The sequence below is a fragment of the Bidens hawaiensis genome, unplaced genomic scaffold, assembly GCF_021521415.1.
Source record: "Bidens hawaiensis isolate Kalapana, Puna unplaced genomic scaffold, B.hawaiensis_p1.1 tig00025179_1, whole genome shotgun sequence".
In the NCBI taxonomy this organism is placed as follows: Eukaryota; Viridiplantae; Streptophyta; class Magnoliopsida; order Asterales; family Asteraceae; genus Bidens; species Bidens hawaiensis.
The window spans coordinates 188,359-213,029 of record NW_027494004.1 but is presented as its reverse complement, the minus strand read 5'-3'; the positions used below and the strand labels follow the sequence as shown (position 1 = coordinate 213,029).

At 39.0% G+C, this 24,671-nt stretch overlaps 1 protein-coding gene across 1 annotated transcript; it reads left to right on the top strand.

Annotated features, from left to right (window-relative positions):
- The first annotated feature begins 16,319 nt into the window (after positions 1 to 16,319).
- On the top strand, positions 16,320 to 17,571 carry LOC143570982 (ubiquitin-conjugating enzyme E2 2-like). Its single transcript, XM_077056502.1, has 5 exons — positions 16,320 to 16,467; positions 16,544 to 16,569; positions 16,675 to 16,764; positions 17,045 to 17,133; positions 17,300 to 17,571. Exons 1-5 carry the CDS (start codon positions 16,343 to 16,345, stop codon positions 17,405 to 17,407), a joined length of 438 nt encoding a protein of 145 aa, XP_076912617.1. The 5' UTR covers positions 16,320 to 16,342; the 3' UTR covers positions 17,408 to 17,571.
- The last annotated feature ends 7,100 nt before the right edge of the window (positions 17,572 to 24,671 follow it).

Sequence of the window (24,671 nt, the reverse complement as noted above, 5' to 3'; positions counted from 1 at the left end):
CTTGAAACTTAGAACGAGAATAGATCGGGTATAAATGAAACGTAAAGTTGCGAACTTGATGCTAAAACGAACCTAATGAACCCGCGAACATAAATGATTCGTTTAAGATAAACCGTAGACCTTGTATTGAATGTTTTTGAACTTAAAGGTCCAAACTTTACGTGTTTTCGGGTCAAATCATATAAAAAAAAATGACCATAGGAATGATCGCGGGTTAGTTAAATACCATATCCAAGAATTTCACGTTAGAACAGAGATGATTATGGGGGATTAAGATCGAACAGAGGCGGCGGCTGGGCAACTTCGCCTGCAGCTAACCTCGCCTGCAGCTAAGTTCGCCAAGCCAAGTTCGCTGAGGTTTAAGTTCGTTGCTGAACAACTTCGCCACTCTAAGTTCGCTCATGAACATGTTCGCTTATAGTTAACTTCGCTTAATGCTAAGTTCGCTTGTACATAACTTCGCTGTTATACAAGTTCGCTTACAATTAAGTTCGCGTAAGTTAAGTTCGGTAACGAATCAGATAGCGAATCAGACTTAATTCGTTATGAGGAATGAGTTAACGAATTAGGAAATAAATTAAAATCCTAGTGAGAAATGTGTTAAGACAGTTAATGTACATAAATATTTTTCCAAGCTGACCTGGCAGCTCGACCCCAGCCAGGGGCTCTGCCCATTGGACCCTGCTAGGGGTTGCCGCCCCTAGAACCCCGCTGCCAGGGGCACTGCCCCGGACCCCCGTTCGTTGTGGGTTAAATAAAGATAGAAATACGATACGAGTAGTAATAGTTAATTGATACATACAGTTAGTCGTGCACAACTCAAGAAAAGGATTACCATTAACGGTGAACGTAACCGCATTCAGGGAGTTTCTAGCCCCATTTCTGTGTTATGTTTTCGGGGCTGTGTGCATACTCGATGTGATTGTTAATACATTTATCCTAAGTGATAAGTGTATGTCTTATGTGATTATGTGAAAGTTAAGAATGATTGCTTTCCGATACGTGAACGATCTTCGGATATTGCACGTACTGTCAAGTTATAATGTTATGTACGAAATATGAATGATATGTATGCACGTTATGAAAGGTAAGAATGATTGCTTGCCGTTACGTGAACGATCTTCGGATATTGCACGTACTGTCAAGTTATAATGTTATGTACGAAATATGAATGATATGTATGTACGTTATGAAAGGTAAGAATGATTGCTTGTCGGTACGTGAACGATCTTCAGATATTGCACGCACTGTCAAGTTATAATGTTATGTATGGACTATGAACGATATGTATGTAAGTTATGAAAAAATGTAAGAGATAGAAAGATAGAAAAGGGATTGGACCCTAATAATATCCAAGGCAGAAAAGGGACCAAGCCCTTTAATAATCTCGAGGCAGAAAAGGGACTGGACCCTAATAATATCCAAGGCAGAAAAGGGACTGGACCCTAATAATATCCGAGGCAGAAAAAGGGACCGGACCCTAATAATATCCGAGGCAGAATATAATAGAGTAAAGTAGAATTTGAGTTATGAAAGTATGAATGAAAGAATGTATGTATGTAAAGTATGTGACGTTATTAACTAGAACTCACTCAGCGTAGCTGACTTTTAGTATGCACGCAGGTGAGTAGGATGAGGCAGCTGGCTTGAGGGGAGACACATGGCGGATGAATAAAGAAGCTGACATCTGAAGTTTTACTTGTTAATGTTGAACTAAAAGATATGTTTTAAGTTATGTTTTAAAGACAAATTATGAATGTTTGTAACGACTGTTGATGTTTTATGTTATTCCGCGAAAGTTTTAATTAACTCTGATATTTAGAACTACGTTTATGAGTAAATCCAACACCAAAGTAGGGCTACCGGTAATGGGGCCTTACAAGCCTCCATTTCAAACGAGAATTGATCCTACTGCAACTCCCTTTTTTTCCGTTCAAACACTCCTTCAAATCACTTTCCATGGCACCAATCACCGTAGTTCAACTCACGGCCTCTACCCACTTTAACGTTACTCTCACTGATGACAATTTTACGGTATGGCGTAAGCACGTCTACTCGACTTTGATTGGTCTCTATCTTTTTCACTTTGTCACCGGAACCAAGCCAACTCCGGCGGAGTTTCTAGATGCCGAAGCAACCAAACCGAACCCGAACCACTATCCATGGTTCAGACAGGATCAAATCCTGGCAGCTCTTCTAGGCAGTTGTTCACCCACTATTCAAACGATGATTGCATCGGCCGACACCGCCCGTGAAGCATGGGAACGATTGGTCACCAGTTATGCGAACCCATCTCGGTCTCGCGTCATATCGCTAAAAACCAAGCTTGCATCTAATCCCAAAGGCACTCGTACCGTCACAGAATACTTACGTGACATGAAGTCAATTGCCGACGAACTGGCTCTCGTTCAAAACCCGGTGAAAGACGAGGATCTGATGGTTCACATTCTCTGCCAATTGGGCGAGGACTTCAAAAATTTTGCACAATCGCTTAGAATCCTTGGTTCAAATCTCACCTTCCCAGAACTATTTGAGAAGTTGATTGACTTTGAGAGGGAACTTAAACAAACCACTGTGGCACCACCTTTCATGGCTACAGCCAACTTCACCCAAAAATACTCAAGGAGTACTAATTCAAGATCTGCACCCGAACGGCGCAACATGCAAAGCAACTTCAACAACAGGCCATCCCGCAATCAATGGTCTAATGGCTCCAACTTCAATAACGGTAACCGTGATAACCGCACCAATATCTACTGCCAGTTTTGTAATTTTGCAGGGCATGAAACTAAAGAGTGCCGCAAACTTGCTCGGTTTCTTCGTGACAATCAAGTTACCACTATGACCCAAAGCAAGGCTTCACCAATTGCTAATGTAGCAACATCCTCCTATATGTTTGATACGGGAGCTTCCAATCATGTCGTTCTGGATCGTACATCTTTTCATTTTGTATCCGAGTATGGCGGACTGGATGAAATTGTTCTTGGAAATGGTAACACCCTTTCTATAACCCATATTGGTCAAACACATATTCTTACGTCCAAAGGCTCTCTTGCCTTAAAAGATGTTTTATGTGTTCCCTAATTCAAAAATAAACTCATTTCCGTTGCAAAATTGTGTAAAACTAACCAAGTTTCTGTTGATTTTTTTCCCACTCATTTCTTTGTCAAGGATCTTCGAACGGGGGAGCGGCTAATGCGGGGCGAGAATTACCTTGATGTTTACTATGCAAACCTTCCAGCCCAACCTCAAATAAATGCGGTATCCACTACATCGCCTCTTGACTGGCATCATAAACTCGGGCATCCTTCTATTCGGATTCTTAAGAAAATAGCCAAATGCTTGGGCTTACATTTTAATTTACTCAATTTTCATTGTAATTCGTGTTCCGTCAATAAAAGTCACAAGGATTCCTTTGGCATGAACTCATTTACTACTACAAAACCCCTACAATTATTATATTCAGATGTTTGGGGACCGGTAGAAAAATCGGTTTATGGTTTCACTTATTATGTGATTTTTGTAGACTACCATACAAAGTACATTTGGCTATATCCAATGAAAAATAAATCCGATGTATCCATTTTATTCCCACAATTCAAATTACTGGTCGAAATTTTTTTTTCAAAAACCTTTAATTTCTCTCTTCACCGATAATGGTGGAGAATATATTGGACTTACCGCATATCTTCACGCTCAAGGTATTTCTCATTTCACCACCCCACCGCATATCCCGGAACAAAACGGTGTTGCTGAACGGCGTCACCGACACATTGTGGAAACCGGTTTATCACTCCTTCACTATGCTCACCTTCCTCTCTCATTTTGGACACATGCTTTTCAAACCTCCGTTTATCTAATAAACGGCTACCCACTCCAATCCTTGATTTCAAATGTCCATATTCACTTCTCTACAAAAAAGAACCAACCTATACCAAACTCAAACCCTTTGGATGCTTATGTTATCCGTGTCTACGCCCGTATGCAAAATACAAACTTCACCCTCGCTCGGAACAATGCGTTTTCTTAGGCTACTCGTCATCCAAATCGGCCTACAAATGCTATGATTATACCAATCGATGTCTATACCACTCCCGACACGTGGAATTTATTGAGACTAAATTTCCATTACAATCTCAAAATAATTCCTCAACCATTCCTAGTGTGGACCAATTTTTTGGTAATACCCCACTGATCCAGTTTGCTCCCAACACCCACCATCCCACTTCCTCTTTATCACCTCACCCCACTCACCCAACCCAATCCATACAAAACCAACCACCATGCCTACTCGATCAACCAACACCAATCCAACCTCACTCTCATATTTCATCTTTACCCTCCAACACACTCTCCCATGACACATCTTCTGCCACGACCACTCCCAACCATTCGCAAAACACCACTGAACCAAACACTCCCACTCACTCTCAAACCATTAACGAATCTCACACCACTTCCTCACCCACCTCACCTTCATCACCATCCCTCCCTACATCTTCTACCACCTCACCTTCCCCGCTACCCCCGCGCAGCCGCAAACCAAATACCAAGTATTATAACTCCAAATTTATTAACCACACTACCCTTCATCCGATTTCTTCATCGCTTGAACCAACAACTCACAATCAAGCCTTAAAAGATCCTGAGTGGCGGAAGGCGATGGATAATGAGTTTAATGCTCTTTTAAAAAATGCCACCTGGGAACTTGTACCTCATTCGCAACACAAACCTATTGGTTGCAAGTGGGTATTTCGCATCAAACGGCGTCTTGACGGGTCCGTTGAGAAATACAAGGCGCGTATAGTTGCTAAGGGATTCCTTCAAGAATATGGCAAGGATTACTTTGAAACATTCAGTCCGGTCACTAAACCTGTAACTATCCGTACGGTTCTCGCCATTGCCTTTTCCCAAAACTGGTCCCTCCGGCAGCTCGATGTTAATAATGCCTTCTTGCATGGCACTTTGCATGAGGATGTTTACATGTCTCAACCACCGGGATATGTTAATCCAGATCTTCCCAATCACCTTTGTCATCTTCGAAAATCTCTCTACGGGCTCAAGCAAGCACCGCGTGCATGGTACATGGAACTTGCCACGTTCCTCCTTGAACTCAGGTTTCGCAAATCCTTGGCCGACCCGTCTTTGTTCATCTATAACCGGGATGGCATTATCTCCTATTTTTTGGTATATGTTGATGATATTGTATTAACCGGCAACAACCATTCATTCATTCAACATATCATTAGTGCATTATCTCAAAAATTTTCCATTAAAGATCTTGGCATGCTACACCACTTTCTTGGCATTGAAGTTATTAACACAGCCACTGGTTTATTTCTATCTCAACATGCTCATGTGCATAATTTACTCACCAAGTTTAAAATGGATGGAGCTAAACATGTTGTCATGCCACTTAGCTCTACTGAGTCACTCTCTCTTGTTGATGGATCGCCTACCGTTGACCCTACCCCGTATCGCCAATTGGTAGGCTCCCTACAGTATCTTGCTTTTACTCGACCCGATGTTTCTTACGCGGTCAACAAGCTCTCTCAATACATGCATGCACCAACTCAACTCCATTGGCAAGCCTTAAAGCGGGTTCTTCGATACTTGAAAGGCACTATTCATCACGGTTTGTTTCTGAACCGCGGCTCTCCCATCGACCTTACCGCTTTTATCGATTCTGATTGGGGTGGAATTGCCGACGGGGGGCGTTCCACAACTGGCTACATCATCTACCTTGGTTCCAACATCATCTCGTGGCGTTCGTCGCGTCAAAAATCGGCCTCTCGTTCTTCAACTGAGGCGGAGTATAAGGCATTAGCAAACGGTGCTGCAGAATTATCTTGGGTTCAAAACCTACTATTAGAGCTTGGTCTATCGGCAACTAAACCTCCTACATTATTTTGTGACAATGCTGGCGCTACTAATTTGTGTGCCAACCCGGTCTATCATTCGCGTATGAAACACGTGGCACTCGATTATCACTTTGTTCGGGAAAAAGTAACTAATGGTTCATTACGGGTTCTACACATTCATTCAGCCGATCAACTTGCTGATGTGCTCACCAAACCTCTCGGTCGGGGTCCGTTTCACTAATTTCGATACAAGATTGGAGTCTTCGATGGATCCTCCATCTTGCGGGGGCATATTAAGAAAACCACTCATTGACTATATTAATTGTATTTCCATTTTCTCCTTAAACTATATTTAGACAATTATTGTGGTTGTTATTATTCACCATTTAATTAGTCGTAGATTTCTCCTTACCATTTTATGTATGTTGTAAATGGCTATTTATAGCCTATGTATTCTGACTAATAATGCAATCATTTTCATTCAATAATCAAATCATCATAAACCAAGCACTATAGGCTACTAATGTTGCATTATATTGTTAATATCGATCGCTAAAGTTAACAGGTAAAAATAACGTACAAGTATTATCAACATATCAAAAGACAAGAAGGCATGAATGCTTGCAACATGTTCCTCGTGAATGTTTAAAAAGGTAGAACCAATTAGAAATGCAAGATGGATGGATTGAAGTGTTCTCAATTTGCGTTCATAGTGGCAAGCACAATGTAAGACAACATAATTCAATTGCATTCATAAAACATTAAGAGGGTCACTATAATAAATTCATAGTGCCTGTGTAATATCTGTAAAAATAAAACCAAAATAATAATAATAATAATAATAAAATTAAACAATATATGAAATGGAATAAAAAGAAAAAGGAGCACGTATGTTTAAAATGTGAATAATTGTCCACACCGAATTACCATAACTTCCTATACTACTTCACCTTTCTTTTCGTGTAAGAATAAACACGTATTATTGCTGACAATAAATCATCATCACATATGCAAGAGTACTATGTGTATATAAATATTATCAAACAAGATATTTTATACATTATTGGAGACAAACTCTGCAAACCAATCTCAACTTGATTTAACTAGAAGCTTCGTATTGTCACTATAAATATCGCACGGATCACGTCACCGCATCCCATCTTCATCTTCCCAAATTGTGTTGGTAACCCTCTCATTATCGAGCCCTGGCGGAACCGAGGGGGAACACCCGAACTATTAACCACCTTCGTACCACCACATCGCTGCCACCTCCCTCGTTTTGTTCGGTAACCACACCCAAGACCGGAAAACCATCGGATGACTAGTCCCGACACCGATTGGATATCACCATCAATTACCAACTAGGAATCATTCAACAACACGCCGCCTCCGCCTCCCTTCACCTTGGCAACCACCATATATCGGAAACCAATAATACATCATCAAACGTGAATCCGACTAAGGTAAACCGAACCTAAGCCTATATTAGTCATCCCTTAATATATAAACGTGACTCATAGTATAAAAAAACATTGGTTTAGAATATGGGTTTTCAAGTCTAACGCTAGTATTGTGTGAGGAGAAAAAAAGAAGACAAAATGGCAAAAGTGGTCCTTTGTGTCTGCATGTTTTTTCAGTGGACGTCATTTAGCAAACTTAATAACAGAAAACATCCTTTATATTTAAAAACTCTATCACGTTTCGTCCTTTGATCCTAACTCAGTTAAAATTTTTCGTTAAACCTGGTCATGTGCAAGGCATTTGAGGGTATTTTAGTAACTTTTAACATGTTATATATAAACATGGTCAATTGCACACTCTCTCTCCCCATCTCTTCACTTTCTCTGAGCTCTCTCTCCCAACCACCATAATCTCCACCTACCACCACAAGCCACCATCACCACCGCCACCACTACGGTAGTCAAGAAATTGGTATGTAGTAACGGGGTTTGAGCATCATGAGGATGTTGATTTGTGATTACAGCAGAGGGTACAACCTCTCTCGTTTTCCGGCGACCGAAAGGGTACAACCCCTCTCGTTTTCCGGCGACAAAAAAAACCCCCCTTTGGCGGCGATTGGTGGTGATTTTAGTATCAGACGATGGTTAGAAGTCTAATCGGACCAGCAGCAGAACGAACGAAGGCCCGGTAAGTGTACCAAAATTTCGATTAAGGTTCCACTTTTCAGATCTTAACGACGTCGTGGTTGGAGTGCGCCGGTAACCCTAATTTCGTACCTAATAGGCTATACGAAAACCCTAATTTCGGATCTTAAGTTCGACGCTGTTATTTTGGTTGTTTGGTGGCGTGGTGTGCCGTGGTTGGCAGGTGTAGTGGTCTGATGGTGTAGAGAGGGGAATGAAGTGTATGTGGTTGAAGAAATTGATGATTTTAGGGTGTGTTTATGGTTGGAGAAATTTAAGAAAGTAAAGGGTGTTGTTTATTTCCATTCAAATATGATGGTTCATGGCGGAGGTGAGGTTGGTACCTAAGTGGTGGTGGTAAACAGTGGTTATTCGAAGGTTGCAGAGATGCGATGGCGGTCTGGTGTGACGGCGACGATGGGTAACAGATACCGGTGATAGTGGGGAGGTGGGTGGCAGAAAAGGGTGAAGATGGTGGGTGAAGAGATTAAAAGTTTTTTTAATAAATATATAAAAATGACCAAATTACCCTCATGTGCAAGGCACATGACCAGATTTAACAAGAAAAATTAACTCCGTTAGTGACAAAGGACGTAACGTGATAGGGATTTGAAACTTAAAGGATAGTCTTTGTCATTGAGTTTGCTAAAAGACGACCATTAAAAAAACGTGCAAACATAAAGGACTCGTTTTGCCATTTTGTAAAAAAAGAAAAGATGAAATAGCACAAATAGTAAACAGTATACTTAACTGTCATAATAGAAAATAGGAACTTAAATGGTGGAACTGGTTAAGAAATAGACTTTTAAACAATGGTTTATTTTCTTTAAATATAAAAAGAATAAAAAACAAAACTTTTTTTTTTCAATTAACCATCACAAGCTTTTATTTAAATTGTTAGTATTACTAGATTTAACGTTTTATAATATTATGTTCGACATTAGAAATTAAAAGAAACGAACTTGCATTTATATACACTGGGACCTTCGACACTTCTATGAATAAGATAAAAGTCGACTTTAATTAGTCTTGGGTAAAGAAAAGATATAATCATGCACACAGCCTTATAAGCTACATGTACGATGTAGGTTGTTTCCAAAGCGCTTAACGTATTTAACTTATCCGTGTAAGACAACTAATCAACATACAAGGTACGGATCATTACCCCCTCCTTTGTTATCTGGTTCGATTGTGATAACCCTATGACTAAGACCTGGAACTCTTAACGTCTTTGGCTTTCCGTTTGTTTCATGTTTCTTACTTTGTTTCATTGCAACAAGACATTTGAATCTTGTATGTTCCAGGGAAGTAATATGAATTTCGAACATCATGGGAAACCAAACTTGGATCACAAATCTGGGTGTGGTGGATACGATGCGGTATTTCATATCTATAAACACTCGGCTATTTTATCAGAGTACTGTTAACCAAGATGTGCGGGCTTCATGTTACGCTCAGTTTTCCGATATGTTATACTTGGGTCTATAATACGTTAATTGTTTGTTACTTTTTAACAAAAACAAGCATGCGGTAGATTTAAATTAATTTTTCTCATTACCGCATGATCCGATACTCAATTTTTAAATGCTTCAAAAATATATATTTTTATGCTCTCTTACCGTGAGTGTTACGCTTCTCGTGGAGTGTCCCACGAGCATGTTGTTGTGGCACCGACAACATGTGCTCCTTCTGTGACGGAGAGATTAGTTCACGGCGTTCCTAGGTACAGGTGTGGTACAAAGCTACTAGGAGGCGTATGGATCGATCCTAGCTCTGTTTCAATCTCTGTTCCTGGGAATGGATGTAGGTGTGCCAACCTGCCCCATTCCATGTGATTGGTATTAGAGAATAATATACTCATTTATTGTATTTATTTGTTTCCAAGTGTATTTAGTCAACACTCCTATAATCATGGAGTGATTGTTATGTAATTGTCTATATAAGTCTATTGAATCCTCAATACAAGATGAGGTTGATTCTATCACATGGTATCAGCCATACGATCCTATTTTCTCTTCTAAAACCCTAATTTCCTATCGTTTCTTCCTTCCCTCTCCCATGGCCGACGCCACCGATTCTTCCCTAACATGAGTACTCTCCTTCATCTTATCACAATCAAACTAAACTCTACCAACTACCTACTATGGAGTAATCACATGCTCACTATCTTCAACCTACAAAAGCTTAGCGGTCATATTGACGGCTCCTGCCCTGAACCGCCGACCACCCTCACTGTTGATAACAAAATTATCTCCAACGCAGAAGCTTTTACTTGGAAAGCAAATGACCAGCGAACAGTAGTAATCTTGAATGCCTCACTTACTGAAGAAGCCGCCGCTGAAGTACTCGGTATCTCCGGGGCCCGTAACATATAGCTGGCTCTTGAATCCGCATACAACAACTCTTCCCTTGAGCGCGTGTATGCCTTACGTGACACTCTCAGGCAACTTACCAAAGGTACATCGACCGTCACTGAATACAGTCGTAAATTCAAATCTATATGTGATCAGTTAGCTGCGGTTGGTAATCCGGTGGTAGAACCCGACAAGATTCATTGGTTCCTTTGGGGGCTCGGTCCTTCCTAACTTCTCAACATCCATACGTAATACCAAACCCGCACCACTTTTTCGAGATCTTGTATCTCAAGCCGAAAGTCACGAACTTTTTGTTCAGTCCCTTCACGATACAAGTACACCCCCGGCTGCGTTTCAAGCTCAGCATACTCGTCCTCTCGTGGACGTTTCTTTAATGATTACCGGGGCAATAATTCTCGTGGAAGGGGTTATCATGGTGGTCGGGGTAGGTACTATGAAAAGCAGCTATCCAAGTGTCAGCTTTGCAAATCTCATGACCATGTGGCAACTTTTTGTCCTGACTTACCAAAATATGCAAGACCACATGCTTCATCAGATGACTCCCTAGCTAAAGCATTTCATGCTCAATTTCACGTTACTCATAACACGCCGGATTGGAATGTTGACTCTGGGGCAACCACACATATGGCTCCTGATTTTGAATCGTTAAATCAATCCGCTCCTTATTAAGGTAACACTCGTGTTTTATTTGGCAATGGTAAATCGCTCCCTGTGACTCATACGGGTACTTCATTATTTCTGATTATATTAAGTTACGGGATGTACTTGTTATTCCTAATCTCACAAAGAAATTATTATCTGTGAGCAAATTGACATGCGACTATCCGGTTGATGTTCTTTTATCTTAACCATTTTTTCATATTCAGGATCGGAAAACAAAAAGAGTTCTTGCTAAAGGAAGTTGTGAAAACGGCCTTTATGTGTTGAAAGAAGTTCCACAAGCTTTGGTTTCTACTATTTCAACAAGAGCCTCTTATGAATTATGGCATGCTCGTTTAGGCCATATTTCTTTTGATACTATTTCTCTTTTAAATAAGTTGGGGGCCTTGTCTGTTACTTCGGTTTTGCCCAAACCAAACATTTGCACACCTTGTCAACTTGCAAAAGGACAAAGACTTTCTTTTGATATTAATTTAAAACGATCTTTGCATCCTTTTGATCTTGTGCATTGTGACTTATGGAGGTCGGCACCTATTGCTTCCAAAGATGGTTATTTGTATTATGTTGTGTTTATTGATGATTACTCCATGTTTACTTGGTTTTATCCTCTTAAAACCAAAACAAGATTTTATACGGTTTTACCCGCGTTTTTAAATCTTGCTCAAACACAGTGTGGAAGGAAGATTAAAGTCTTTCAAAGCGATGGTGGAACTGAATTTGTGAACCATACCTTTCGCAAAGTTTTTGAGGAAAATGGTACTTTTCACCGGTTTTCTTGCCCATATACGCCTCAACAAAATGGTCGGGCAAAACGTAAACATAGGCATATTGTTGAAACAGGGCTTGCTATGTTATTTAATGCTCACATACCGGCTTCTTATTGGGTGGACGCCTTCACTTCAGCAACGTTTATTATTAATCGATTACCTACTGCACTATTAGACAACAAGTCGCCGTTTCAACTCATGCTTAATCATGACCCGCAATATGCAAACTTTCGTGCTTTTGGTTGCCAAGTTTTTCCATACCTACGTGACTACTCGAAGCATAAGCTTGCACCAAGAAGTATACCTTGTGTCTTCATTGGGTATAGCACGAAATATAAAGGGTATCGGTGCCTTGATCCGTCCACTTCTCGGGTTTATATTACTCGGCATGCACGGTTTAATGAAAAGGCGTTTCCGTTTAAAGGAGCTATGAATGTTAACAGTTTATCTGAGCTTGAAATAACATCATTTTTGGAAGAGTCCACTGGCCCAATCAGCTCTTATGTCAAGAATCTGCCTAGCCAAGCCTCACAAACTCAACTCACATCAACCAGTTCATCCTCATCCACCAGCCCATCAAAATCATGGCCATTATATGCTCACTCTCCCTCCCATCATACTCCACCACCCAATCCAAATCCTATCCAACCCATTACTACACCTGATCCAGATACTAGCCAACCCAATATTTCACCATCGGCCCATACCATTTCTCCCACCACAACCAATCCAAATCCACCAACTACCCAATCATCTCCTTTAGCTTCATCCACCCAAAATACAAACACCACATCCACCACTAATACTACTTCTGCTCATTCTATGACAACGCGGCCTAAATCGGGAATTTTTAAACTGAAGCATATAGCCGATTTCGCCACTCTTACGAGCCACTCTCTCCATATGGCTTTATTTTCCGCTACCGAACCACGTGGTTTCAAATCCGCGTCGAAAGATGCCAAATGGCTAGCTGCTATGAATGAAGAAATTGAGGCCTTACACCTTAATCGCACTTGGACGCTAGTACGTCGTCCACCATCTACAAATATTGTTGGGTCAAAATGGGTTTACAGAATTAAGTATCACTCTGATGGGTCTATTGAACGATACAAGGCGCGTCTAGTAGCGCAAGGTTATACTCAAATACCGGGTCTTGATTACTCGCACACTTTTAGTCCCGTGGTTAAAGCATCGACAGTTCGTATTGTCCTATCCATAGCTGTCTTAAACCAATGGAAGTTGCACCAACTTGATGTTAAAAATGCCTTCATTAATGGTACCTTGAATGAGACAGTCTTCATGGAACAACCACCGGGCTTCATTAATCCTGACTTTCCAAATCACGTGTGCAAACTTTCTAAAGCTTTATACGGTCTGAAACAGGCCCCCCGAGCATGGTTCCAACGATTGAGCTCGTTTCTTTTGTCCTATGGTTTCACATGCAGTCGAGCGGACACTTCTTTGTTTGTGTTTCGTCGATCCGCTTGCACCATGTATTTTCTTGTCTACGTGGATGATCTTATTCTTACGGGTCACGATGAGACGACTATTGGTTCTTTCATTTCTCGGCTCAATGCTGAATTTTCCAATAAAGATCTTTGTAATCTCAACTATTTTTTAGGCCTTGAAGTTGCCTATACGGACACGGGTCTCTTTCTTACCCAATCAAAATATGCAACAGATATTCTCAAGCAAGCCGAACTTTTTGACTCCAAGCCGATTAGCACACCTCTTGCTCCGCATGAAACCTTTCTCACCACCGGGGAACCATTCTCAGATCCCACGTTATATCGATCGCTTGTTGGTGCTCTTCAGTACCTTACAATTACTCGACCGGATCTATCTTATGCTGTTAATCAGGTGTGTCAATTTCTGCACGCTCCTACTGTTGATCATTTTCAGTCGGTTAAGTGCATTCTTCGTTACGTTAAAGGTACACTTTCATTCGGTCTCACATTCAGTCGGCCTCTTAAATCTTCTTTAGTCGGCCATTCTGATGCTGACTGGGCTCGATGCATTGAAACCCGAAGGTCCACATATGGTTACTCTATTTTTTTGGGTGGTAATCTAGTAACCTGGAATGCAAAGAAACAACCAACGGTCTCACGCTCTAGTTGTGAATCAGAATATAGAGCAATGGCAAACACAGCTGCTGAAATAGTTTGGATTACTCATTTGCTACAAGAGTTACATGCCTTGCCTTCTGATCGACCCACTCTACTGTGTGATAATAAAAGTGCCCTTTTTATGACTCAGAACCCCGTGTCTCACAAGCGTGCAAAGCATATTGACTTGGATTACCATTTCATACGAGAACTCGTAACTTCGGGCAAGCTTTACACTCGTTTTGTTCCCACCAATCTTCAGGTGGCTGACATCTTCACTAAAAGTCTTCCACGAGCATCGTTTCGTACTATGTTGCGTCTTGGACCGCCACCGTTTCGATTGAAGGGGGGTATTAGAGAATAAAATACTCATTTATTGTATTAATTTGTTTCCTATTGTATTTAGTCAACACTCCTATAATCATGGAGTGATTGTTATGTAATTGTCTATATAAGTCTATTGAATCCTCAATACAAGATGAGGTTGATTCTATCACAATTGGTATACAGGAATACCCCCCTGTATATCTTCACACATGTTTCTGTTACTATTCGGCTCATGGGTACATCCGTATGATTTGAACTATCTGAGACTGTTTAAACTATTTGTTATTGTTATTAATTATTTGTTACCGTTATGAATCATCTGCTACTGATCTAAATTATTTGTTACTATTCTTACTCAGAAGTTATTGTGATTGACTTATCCGAAAGTGTTTTGGCTTACGGTTTACGCGAATTGTTTTATTAGTTGTATATTGTTTAGCAAAAATGTTTTATTGTTACCGTTACTAAAACTGTTTTGTTATCGCCATCATAAGCTATTTTTTAAACTTACCGTTTTTATCAAAAATGTTTTAGCGCTTGAGCCTATTATTCCGTACTGGGCATTTGGCTCATTCCGTAAACTTTTCCTCTCTCAGGTTCACAGTTTACTTTGGGCGGGATGGAGAGAGTGAAATAAATGTTAGGATGCTTATGAAGATTTCTAAGCAATGAAATTATGTCTTCTGCCTCTGCATACCTCCGTACGATGTGACACGTCAACCCTATCCGGGTTGGGGTGTTACAGCCTGGATGCCAACTTAAACACGCATGATACACATTTCAATAACTTGGACTCATGAAACACATTTCTATGGTTTTGTAACGTATGGAAATGTTGTCTATTCCATGATGAATTCAAGCACTAAATTGGTTGTGTAACCCACCATTTTATGTTTGGTGTCATAACCATTCATGCTCTCACATGCCTTTGATAAGACGATAGCATTACGTAACAACATTTTCTTAAACATATTCGATACATTTTGATCACTATGATTAACAATTGATACATAATGGTAACCTCTCTATTTATTCATTGTATGTGTTTACATGAGCTAGGAAACAGTTAATGCAAGTTTCTTCATTTGAATATCAAAACTTGATTCATTCGTCTGTCTATTCGAGATTAATCATTCAATCATTAATGATTCTTAGGCTCGGCTTCCAAGTTCAGTTTTCAACACAGTTTACAATGTTTTATTTGGCCTCGATCTTAAACGACAAGCTGAAGCATCGAAAACGACGAAGACCGAAAACCCAAATGAGTGTGTAGTTCTTGTCCTCCTTATTGTTTCTCTATATACATGCGGTGGTGGCAACAAATACAATGGAGGATAATACAATGACAACAAATAGCTCTTAAACGAGTTATTACATCACATTTATTTGTGAAATATTTTCATCATCAAATCATAATTAAAATTCTCTCCTCTATATATTCTCCATCACCAGTCCACCCCATCATCACCTACATCAACCGCTCCTTTTTCATAAAACAAATATTTGTGTTCATATTTGTTTGTAAATAATCTAAAACATACACATTTCAATTAAAAAAGTCCAAACAATAAAAAATATAATCAACATAACAAACTAATATATACATATTAAATGAAAATAAAACTACGTTCAAAACTAAAACAAATACAAGCTGATAAATAAAAACTTAAATAAACTGTATGTGTGTTATAGGGATGAAGCTAGTAAATCATAATTGGCATCCGTTCATACGATAGATACATCCCACCTAGTCCTAGTCCTAGTCCTAGTCCTCCAACAAAGAAATAAATAGAAACAAGCTTGCATATTACGCCAGCTTCACTCATTCATCCATAAATTAGGCCTAAATTCTTCCTTTTACCTAGGGTACTTTTACATGGGATTTTCAAACCCGCAACCGGACTATGGGTTTTAAAACGAGTTGGCTGGCGGTGAATACTAGTAATCTTTTGTTTTGCCCCCCTAAAACCCAAAGTTTCGTTTTTAGTAGGATCCGGTTTGCTATTCAAAAGGGGGTCGCGGGTTGCCCGTTTACCGCCGCCACTGACTTTATTATTGTAATAATATTGTGTTCATCATGTTTATTAAATTGGGTGCAACAGGATGTCCACTCCTGCAAGGAAGAGGTTAATGCGGGATTTCAGGCGCTTGCAGCAAGATCCGCCTGCTGGTATCAGCGGTGCTCCTATTGATAATAATATTATGCTCTGGAATGCTGTCATATTCGGGTATCCATCATGCTTCTTTTCATTATGACGTCTGATATACCGATTATTTCATTGATTGGTTTTGTTTGTGTTGCAGGCCCGATGACACTCCTTGGGATGGAGGTGAGTATAAGTTTCATCTTTTTTTTTTTTACCGAAACTCGTCTGTTTATGTGTCGATGTGTTGAATTGTGTGAATTAGTGATTTGTAATATTGGTTGATCTCAGGTACGTTCAAGCTGACACTTCAGTTTTCGGAAGATTATCCTAATAAGCCGCCAACCGTGCGATTCATTTCTCGAATGTTTCATCCCAACAGTAAGCTTTCATAACCAAAGAGACTGTGTTTATGCACATAGGTTTGTGTCTGCAAGTGAATTTTATAAATAGTATGATGGTTAAAATGATTATACAAACTGTAATTAAAGTAACGACCACTGCTTGTTATAAGTTAGCTTAATGATTGCAAACACTAGTGTGAAGTTTCGTTGACTTCTAAACCGTTCATTCGGTTGTCTTTTTATCTAACATTTCAAGTTCTACCCTTTTGATTCATTATTTTGTGATCCAGATTGACCTTTTTTTTTCCATTCATCAGTTTATGCAGATGGAAGCATATGTTTGGACATTCTTCAAAATCAGTGGTCTCCAATCTATGATGTTGCTGCCATTCTTACATCAATTCAGGTGCGTTATCCGGTTCAACTTACTAATTTTTATGATCTTATATATGTAATGTAAAATGTGTTCTAATGATCTTATATATGCAATATCTTATATATTTACAAGTTGTAGCGATTTAGATCCGCAAACCGGTATTTTTTTCTGATATACTTGCTTTGTTGCATTGCAGTCGTTACTTTGTGATCCAAACCCGAACTCACCAGCAAATTCAGAAGCAGCACGGATGTTTAGTGAGAATAAGCGCGAGTACAACAGAAAAGTGCGTGAAATTGTCTAGCAAAGCTGGACAGCCGACTAAGAAAGTCATGCCATTGTCGGTCTCTGGTATTTATGGTTCTGTTATCATTGATTTGTGTTTTGTTGCTTGCTTATTGGACGAATTTGTACATATAATTTCTGTCTGAATCATGAGGATATTTGTTTTCTGATTGCTATATTATTGGGATTGAACCATTTTGTATCATTTTTTTAAACTAAAAAGACATGGTGTTAGTAGCAACCGAGACCACAGTTTAGATCGATGAACTAATTCACTTACCCTATATGTGCTACAATTATAGGAGGTTGTATCATCACCTTCAACTTGAGACTCCCACATGCTCTCCCAATTTCACCTTATGGTTTAACCTGAGATTTAGTTGCACCTATATTCTCATGTTATATCGAATGATTTTAGCTGTTAACAAATATGTTCTTGTGAAGTCGAAAACAGTAAAAGACCTGTTTATACAAAGACTTGATCTTGACTATAACAGTTTATTTACAAACGAATGATATGAACGTTTATTATTATTACTATGGTTTATTAGTATTGAGCCGAAAGACTTATCTTTTGTATACTGCAATCACCTATAAAAGTTTATTAGTATTGAACCGTAATCATATAATTTTAGGGGATAGGATAAGAATGCTAAAAAAAAAATCACATAATTTACAATATATAGAAACCCAATAAACCTTATTTGACCCGTGCGCTCTACTAGTAACTGTAATCTATGTTCCAATACTCCGTAGTCAAAGGGGGAAGAAAATTGAAAGCTTGGACTAAAAAAAAACCATAAAAGAACAATTCTAATAAAGACAATTTGTTTTGATCTCGATTCTTGACTTTTAGAACCAAAGTTATGCAATCTTCTTCTGTGTGCAAAAAGTTCATATTCTTTAATGTAATTGATCCCGTAGTTCTGCATGGGGCGCGGTGCATGACCAAATTCCTAAAAAACAGGACGTATGCACGGTGACAGGACTGTTGAATCCCTGAAACTGATGTTCAGGATTCGTTTAGGGGCCTGCTATACATGCGGCACTAACGGTCTGATCCACACAGTTTTCAAACGGGTGTAAGAGGTTGCAAGGTTAGAGCATGTATCATAGCTAGTGTGAACTCGCTAGTCGGGTAACAATTAATCGGATTGGAATTTTTATATTTAAGTTTTAGTTTTACACACACATTTTTTATTTAATTTTCAATTATAAATATGCACGCACATCTTTATATGTAATACACATAGTTTAGCGTGCGATTTGGTCCAACTAGGGCGATTTGGTCCGACTAGAGCTGCTTGGATCAACTAGCAAATAATTGCTAATTAGCCAATGATTAATCACATGACCTCCGGCTACTGACTAGTCTGATAATCCTTTCCGATATTTCTAACAATGATCATAACCCCTCATTTGAGGATTCTCTAAACAGTCGTTTGAAGGTTTAGACCTTTGTTATAACCCTTACCTTTAAACAACCGTTTTGAGTTTTTTTTCCTCGTAAAAGGGCCTTTTGAATTTGAGGGTTGGGTATATGAGTTTGGGGTGGCATACGGATAGTATGCATCTTCGTTTATCTTTCATCACGTGTGAATTAATATTACTTGACCTGAACAGGGGTCGGCCTTGTTCAATGAGGTGAGTGATCTATCGATGAATGTCTCGTCGCTGATCCCTTGATGAAATCATCATCTGCTATGAGCCACAAATATTCTTCGGTAATCCATTGCTACAAAATTTGTAGGTGATCCCTCGACGAATTCCGTTGGTAAGCCATTTTTAATACATTACCACATCATATTTTTTGGTAGAGTATTACCTATGGAACCGTTCAACGGTGAATCATAGTGTGTTGAACATTTCACTTTTAATTACTTTCGACAATGAGTGAAATGTATTTATGTTTTAGGTAATCATGTTGTGTATCACATAATACCATATCCGTCACACACTTGCCAAATTTTCAAAGCAATCTCATAGCCAATCTAATACCCGAGTAGTCGTCTCATATATTTTAGGTTTTGGGTTTACCCATCGGACTTGGGCTTGTTTGCCATCTTAATCATAATAGGCATCCAACTTTCAGGGACGATTCTTGTTGTAATGAGCTTTGATTACGGAAGTACTTCCCCCAACTTCAATAATGCATCTAACACATTATATGAAACGTCAAATCTAGCGCACATTAGCGTAAAAAGCATGTGTAGTCACGCACAAGCCGATTCACCTGATATTCACCATTGTACACATATCGTGTCCTAAGTATTTAGTTGTGCTTTAAAAATATCTCTTTGTACAATAACAGGTCGTGTGTACAGTGTATGTATTATGTGAAGATATGTGTAGATATAGATATACGTACGTGAATTTATTTCTTTTGTGCAGCTATGGTGGCCTATACTTGGCAAGTTGTCTATCTATTGATGGCCATTTATTGCTAGGCCCTTGGCCCATTTGGTTCAGGAGTCAAAAATGTATTTATTTATTTTAACGGAAAGAAAAAGAGTTTTATATTTAATTAAAAAGGATGCATCGATATTGAAGGCAAACGGGTAACGCGCCGGCGCCACAAGCCTATTTGGAAAGTAAAACCAGTCGTTTGAAAATAACATTATTGAGCGTGAGGTCATAACATTACTATTCATGACCCGCTGGATACGACTAATTAGTAGCTCTACGATCTCAAACGCTAGGAAATCAAAAGTATCAAATGCGAAATGAGTTAAATTGATTCTTCCACGGTTGTGATAATATCTTGATTCGGAATTTTGGATTTGTAATAAACTTGTAATCTTTTTTTTTTGTCGAGATGACACGGAAAAATAGCTCTACGTGACAAAAATGACGAGACTAGAAAATTTTACGACTTTTATTGATTTTACTACCACTAACTTTTCTAATTTCTTAATAAAATTAAAGTATCTTTCATTTATATGTTTCTTTTTTTTTGAATGACTTAAGTATGCATTCTATAACCTTCTATTCTAATTTCTACATCCTTCATAGTTACAATCTAGGAATTTACCCGGCACAACAATTTCTACATCCTTCATAGTTACAATCTAGGAATTTACCCGGCACGTTGTGCCGGGCAGGTCAGTAAAATCTGGTTGATGGCAAAACACTAAAACTTAAGCGTTGTTGGTCTCGATCGTTGAGATGATAAGTCAATGTGAATTCAGTCGGTTTCTTACGATACCGGAACTAAAACAAAAAATAAAAGATGGTCTGTTTTCGTTACGGTCGTACTTGAACTAAAACAAAAGGCACTGACTTTACACGAATTTTGTCGGTTTCTTTCTCGTTCATTACGACATCGAACTAAAACAGAGAATAAAAAAGAAAATTGGCATCCGGTCGGTTTTCGTTACGTTTGTTATGGTACCGGAACTAAAACAAATGGCATCAAAACCCTAGCATTGTCAGTCCCGAACGTTGATGCAGTGAGTTTACACGATTCAGTTTGAATCCGTTACGTAAACAAAAATTAACGTTAAGTCGATTCTCGTTACGTTCGCTATGCTACCAATACTAAAAAAGAAAATCAAAATGGTATGGAAAAATTTGGTGCCGCCACTTGGTAGCGGCACCAAACTCCTCTTTTATATATTTATATAATATAATTTGCTTCATTTTAAATATAGCAGCATTTAGCAATGAACGGCGGCAAATAAAATTTAATTATATATTACACAGAATTACAGATTGAGTTTAAAACTGTTAGGATTGTGTATGATGGAGTTTATGTGGGATATTTTTTCGAGTCTAGGAGTCTATCCATAAAACAGACACTAGTCACGAATATTTAAGAATAATATATAATAATATGTATTTATATATGACCATTATAGTCATTTATATTATAACAGATCAAAATATTAACTATATCTTATTATATATCAGTTTGGTAATTGTTGATGAGCCATATTATTTATAATTAACTAATAAAGGGGATCCCCTTGGATGTATATATATAAAGAGAATAATAACATCATAATCTAATTTCACACACATACAACTTTGTGTGCCTCCTCTCTTCTGAATTGGGTTCCTCTCAAATACCCTAATCTCTATCCTTAACTATACATCTTAAAGGGGAACTCGACCAAGCTGACAACCGTGTCGTCTACATCCTTCTCTGTTGCGGATACTACTCTCGCTGTAACAAGTTCATAGGTCTAATACTTATCATGTTTTCTATTATTTACATGAAAAACTTATCAATAGAATGGCCGGTGAGAAATGACCCTATGATGATTTTCTATCATATTTAGTTTGAGGTGAGATCACAAGTAAATCAATGCTATCTAGGCTATTTACAAACATGATTAAAGATTTGAATCATTATTAAGAACACTAGCACAAATAAACGAACACACAGTTTAATAGATAACTCGTTTTATTATAATTAGGAAAGTAACTCATAACCCAATTACGATAACTAGAGGTGATAACTGATGCTAGACTGTCGCTATCTAGTCAAAAACACTTATAATCAGTTCCTAATCACCTAAGCAAGCTAGGGTAAGTAGGGTGTCGAACACAAGGAGTATGTGGTCAATGCAAATCGTGTAAACAAGTTTCAGTATTATGAAGTAGCAAGTTTTAGTGCTGATCACATAAGCAAATAAGTTGGTTATAATAATGATTAAGCAAATTAACGAATTCAGGCAATTAACAAAGAAGACTCATCCCCGGTGGTAGGGCGCCGAAATTTGACACTGTGGATATGTTATCCTGACATATGTCTAGATCAATTATCCTTAGCATGTATTCCAGATCCTGTCAGAATCAAGGATCCCGGTACTTATTACTAATTAACGGTTGTTCTCATGTGTAGTCTTGTATTTTGCAGTTGTAACGGTTAGAAGACTCAGTCTATCCACTAACTCGCAGTCAAGAAGATATGGCACGTGGTCAAATGGCTGTAGCACGTTTAGTGGGGATAATGGCGGGTTTATAGGACTTCTTGTTGGGCCACAAATAATTGAGTACTGAGTATATGTTATTCTTGAAGATGTGTGTGGATCAATTATCCTTCTGAAGAATTCCAGAGCTATGTCAGGATCAATGATTCTCAGTAATTGGTATTGTTAACGATTGTTTCTTATGTGCAGATTAATATTTGATAGATATAATGACTCCAAGACCTATTCCACATGATATCTTGCTATTGGACATGTCAAACACGTGGTCAAAAGTCATGGATTGTTGGAACCCGGAATACCAATCAATAACAATAACAGATCTCAGATCTGTGAATATCCGATTAGCACTAGATCTAGCTCATAATTAACATCGATTCAGTGTTGTATATATGTATATATATTATCAGTAACGTTTGTATAACATTAGATGAAGCTTGAGAGAGAGATAGGCCAGCAGTTCGTTAATTAGCTCAAAACTTATATTAATTGTGAACAGGAGTTCACTATATATAGAAGGTGATCTGGTTCGCTAACATCTCCTAGCGAACCAGCCTCTCCTTCGTTACATACATTATCATAGCGAAACACCCCCTAATTCGTTAACATCCCCTAACGAATCAGGAGGGAATACATTACTTGGCTAGTTCGCTAACATCCCCTAACGAATCAGGAGGGAATACATTACTTGGCTAGTTCGCTAACATCCCCTAGCGAACTAGCCTTTAACTTAGCGAACTAGATAATAATAAACATTAATTATTACATTAATTAATAAACAATAACGTTAACGATAAATACAAAGTCTCTAGACGCAAAACCGTGCACTAACAGACACCCCCTCGTCTTGAGCTCTTTGTCTTTAACTTATTTGAAGCGCCTGGACTGCCAGTCTCTGCAACTATGAATTCCATGTTCATGACACACACGAACGACTCGTTGGAATTGCATAGCCAGGTCGTAATCTTCTTGGCGCTCGATCAAAATCTGCTTCCTGTGTAGCACATCATTGTCTGTCTCTGATAAATTAACCAACCACATCGGGTCGATTATCTTGATGAGCTCGGTCTGCAGTCCTTGACCACAAACAATAACGGCCTCGCCAGTACGATTGTCATAGTACCAACGGTTGAAAGACAGATAAATATCTTGAGGCATTGTCTTCACAGGAACCTTTTTCATCGTCTTTGGCGGCTTCACTTTCAAGACAAGTTTCTTCCAGCTGGTCCTTGGATCAATCTCGTCAATGCGCTTACGTCTTGGGACCTGGGGCTTGAAGAATTTGAAGCCATGATTGACCTCGAATAGTAAGTGTTGGTGAAACCACTCAGCTGTTCGGTAACCCCCACGATTGATAAATGGACGTCTCGCGAGGGTACGAACATCCCACCGCGGAAATGTAAGAACATCCATTATCCTCTTGTAATACTGGACACCCTTTTCCCACTTGACTATACATACTTTAAGTTCAGAATCATAGAGCCAGGAGACAATATCACCATGTACCATAGAAAGGGTCTTGAAGGTAGTCACCTGATTAGCCTTAACCCAAGCAGCAGTAGTATCTTTTATTTCTTGATCTACATAACGATAAGCACTGATAATTTTACCCACTTTATGACGTTTGAACCATCTTTCTACGTCCTCATCAGTCACTTCTTTGAGTGAGGGCACTGTTCGCTGCACAACCTTTTCCAATTCATCCTCAGTCTCTTTAAACACCTCTTCTTGAAATACCGGAGCACCTTGATCAACGTTCGTTTGTTGACACAAGTCCGGGTACTCATCAACAGTCACATCCTCCATCTCAATGTCCTCATTCTCATAAATAAAATCCGTATTCGTAAACAACTGATCAACTTCCAAATCCTCCTCAGTTATCACTTCGACATCGGGCTCAGTCTCTAAAACAGTCAACTGATCGTCATTCAGCCCAAGCAGAATCGAAATCTGCTCCCGTGTCAAGGATCTAACCACAAACTCACCAACCTCTATCTCATCTCTGTTTACCACACTACGAACCACCCCTGATCCATCAACAAATATCACTGTGTTAGTTGCAGTCATTTCAATTGGCTTGGCAGCTGTTGGATCTTGATAAATAATAATTTGTTTGCTCGAATCATCACCACCACTAACACCAGCACCAGAGGATGAACCATGCGATTGTTTAGGCTCACCTCCTGCATCAGATTCGTCAGGATCATCATCGTCATTCTTGAGTTTCTTGAAGGCATCTTCTTTACAAGTTAATTGTAAAATCAACTCTTCTTGTTCCTTTAATTTCACCCCCCTGAGACTCAACAATCGTACGCAATGAATTAGTCTCCTTCTGACAGAAAGAAATATAAC

What these genes read in the sequence shown, in the direction of transcription:
- LOC143570982 (XM_077056502.1), top strand. Translation starts at nt 16,343, where the DNA reads ATGTCCACTCCTGCAAGGAAGAGGTTAATGCGGGATTTCAGGCGCTTG. An exon ending in TGACACTCCTTGGGATGGAG is followed by an intron (nt 16,570 to 16,674) that starts GTGAGTATAAGT and finishes GGTTGATCTCAG; the next exon opens with GTACGTTCAAGCTGACACTT. An exon ending in TCGAATGTTTCATCCCAACA is followed by an intron (nt 16,765 to 17,044) that starts GTAAGCTTTCAT and finishes TCCATTCATCAG; the next exon opens with TTTATGCAGATGGAAGCATA.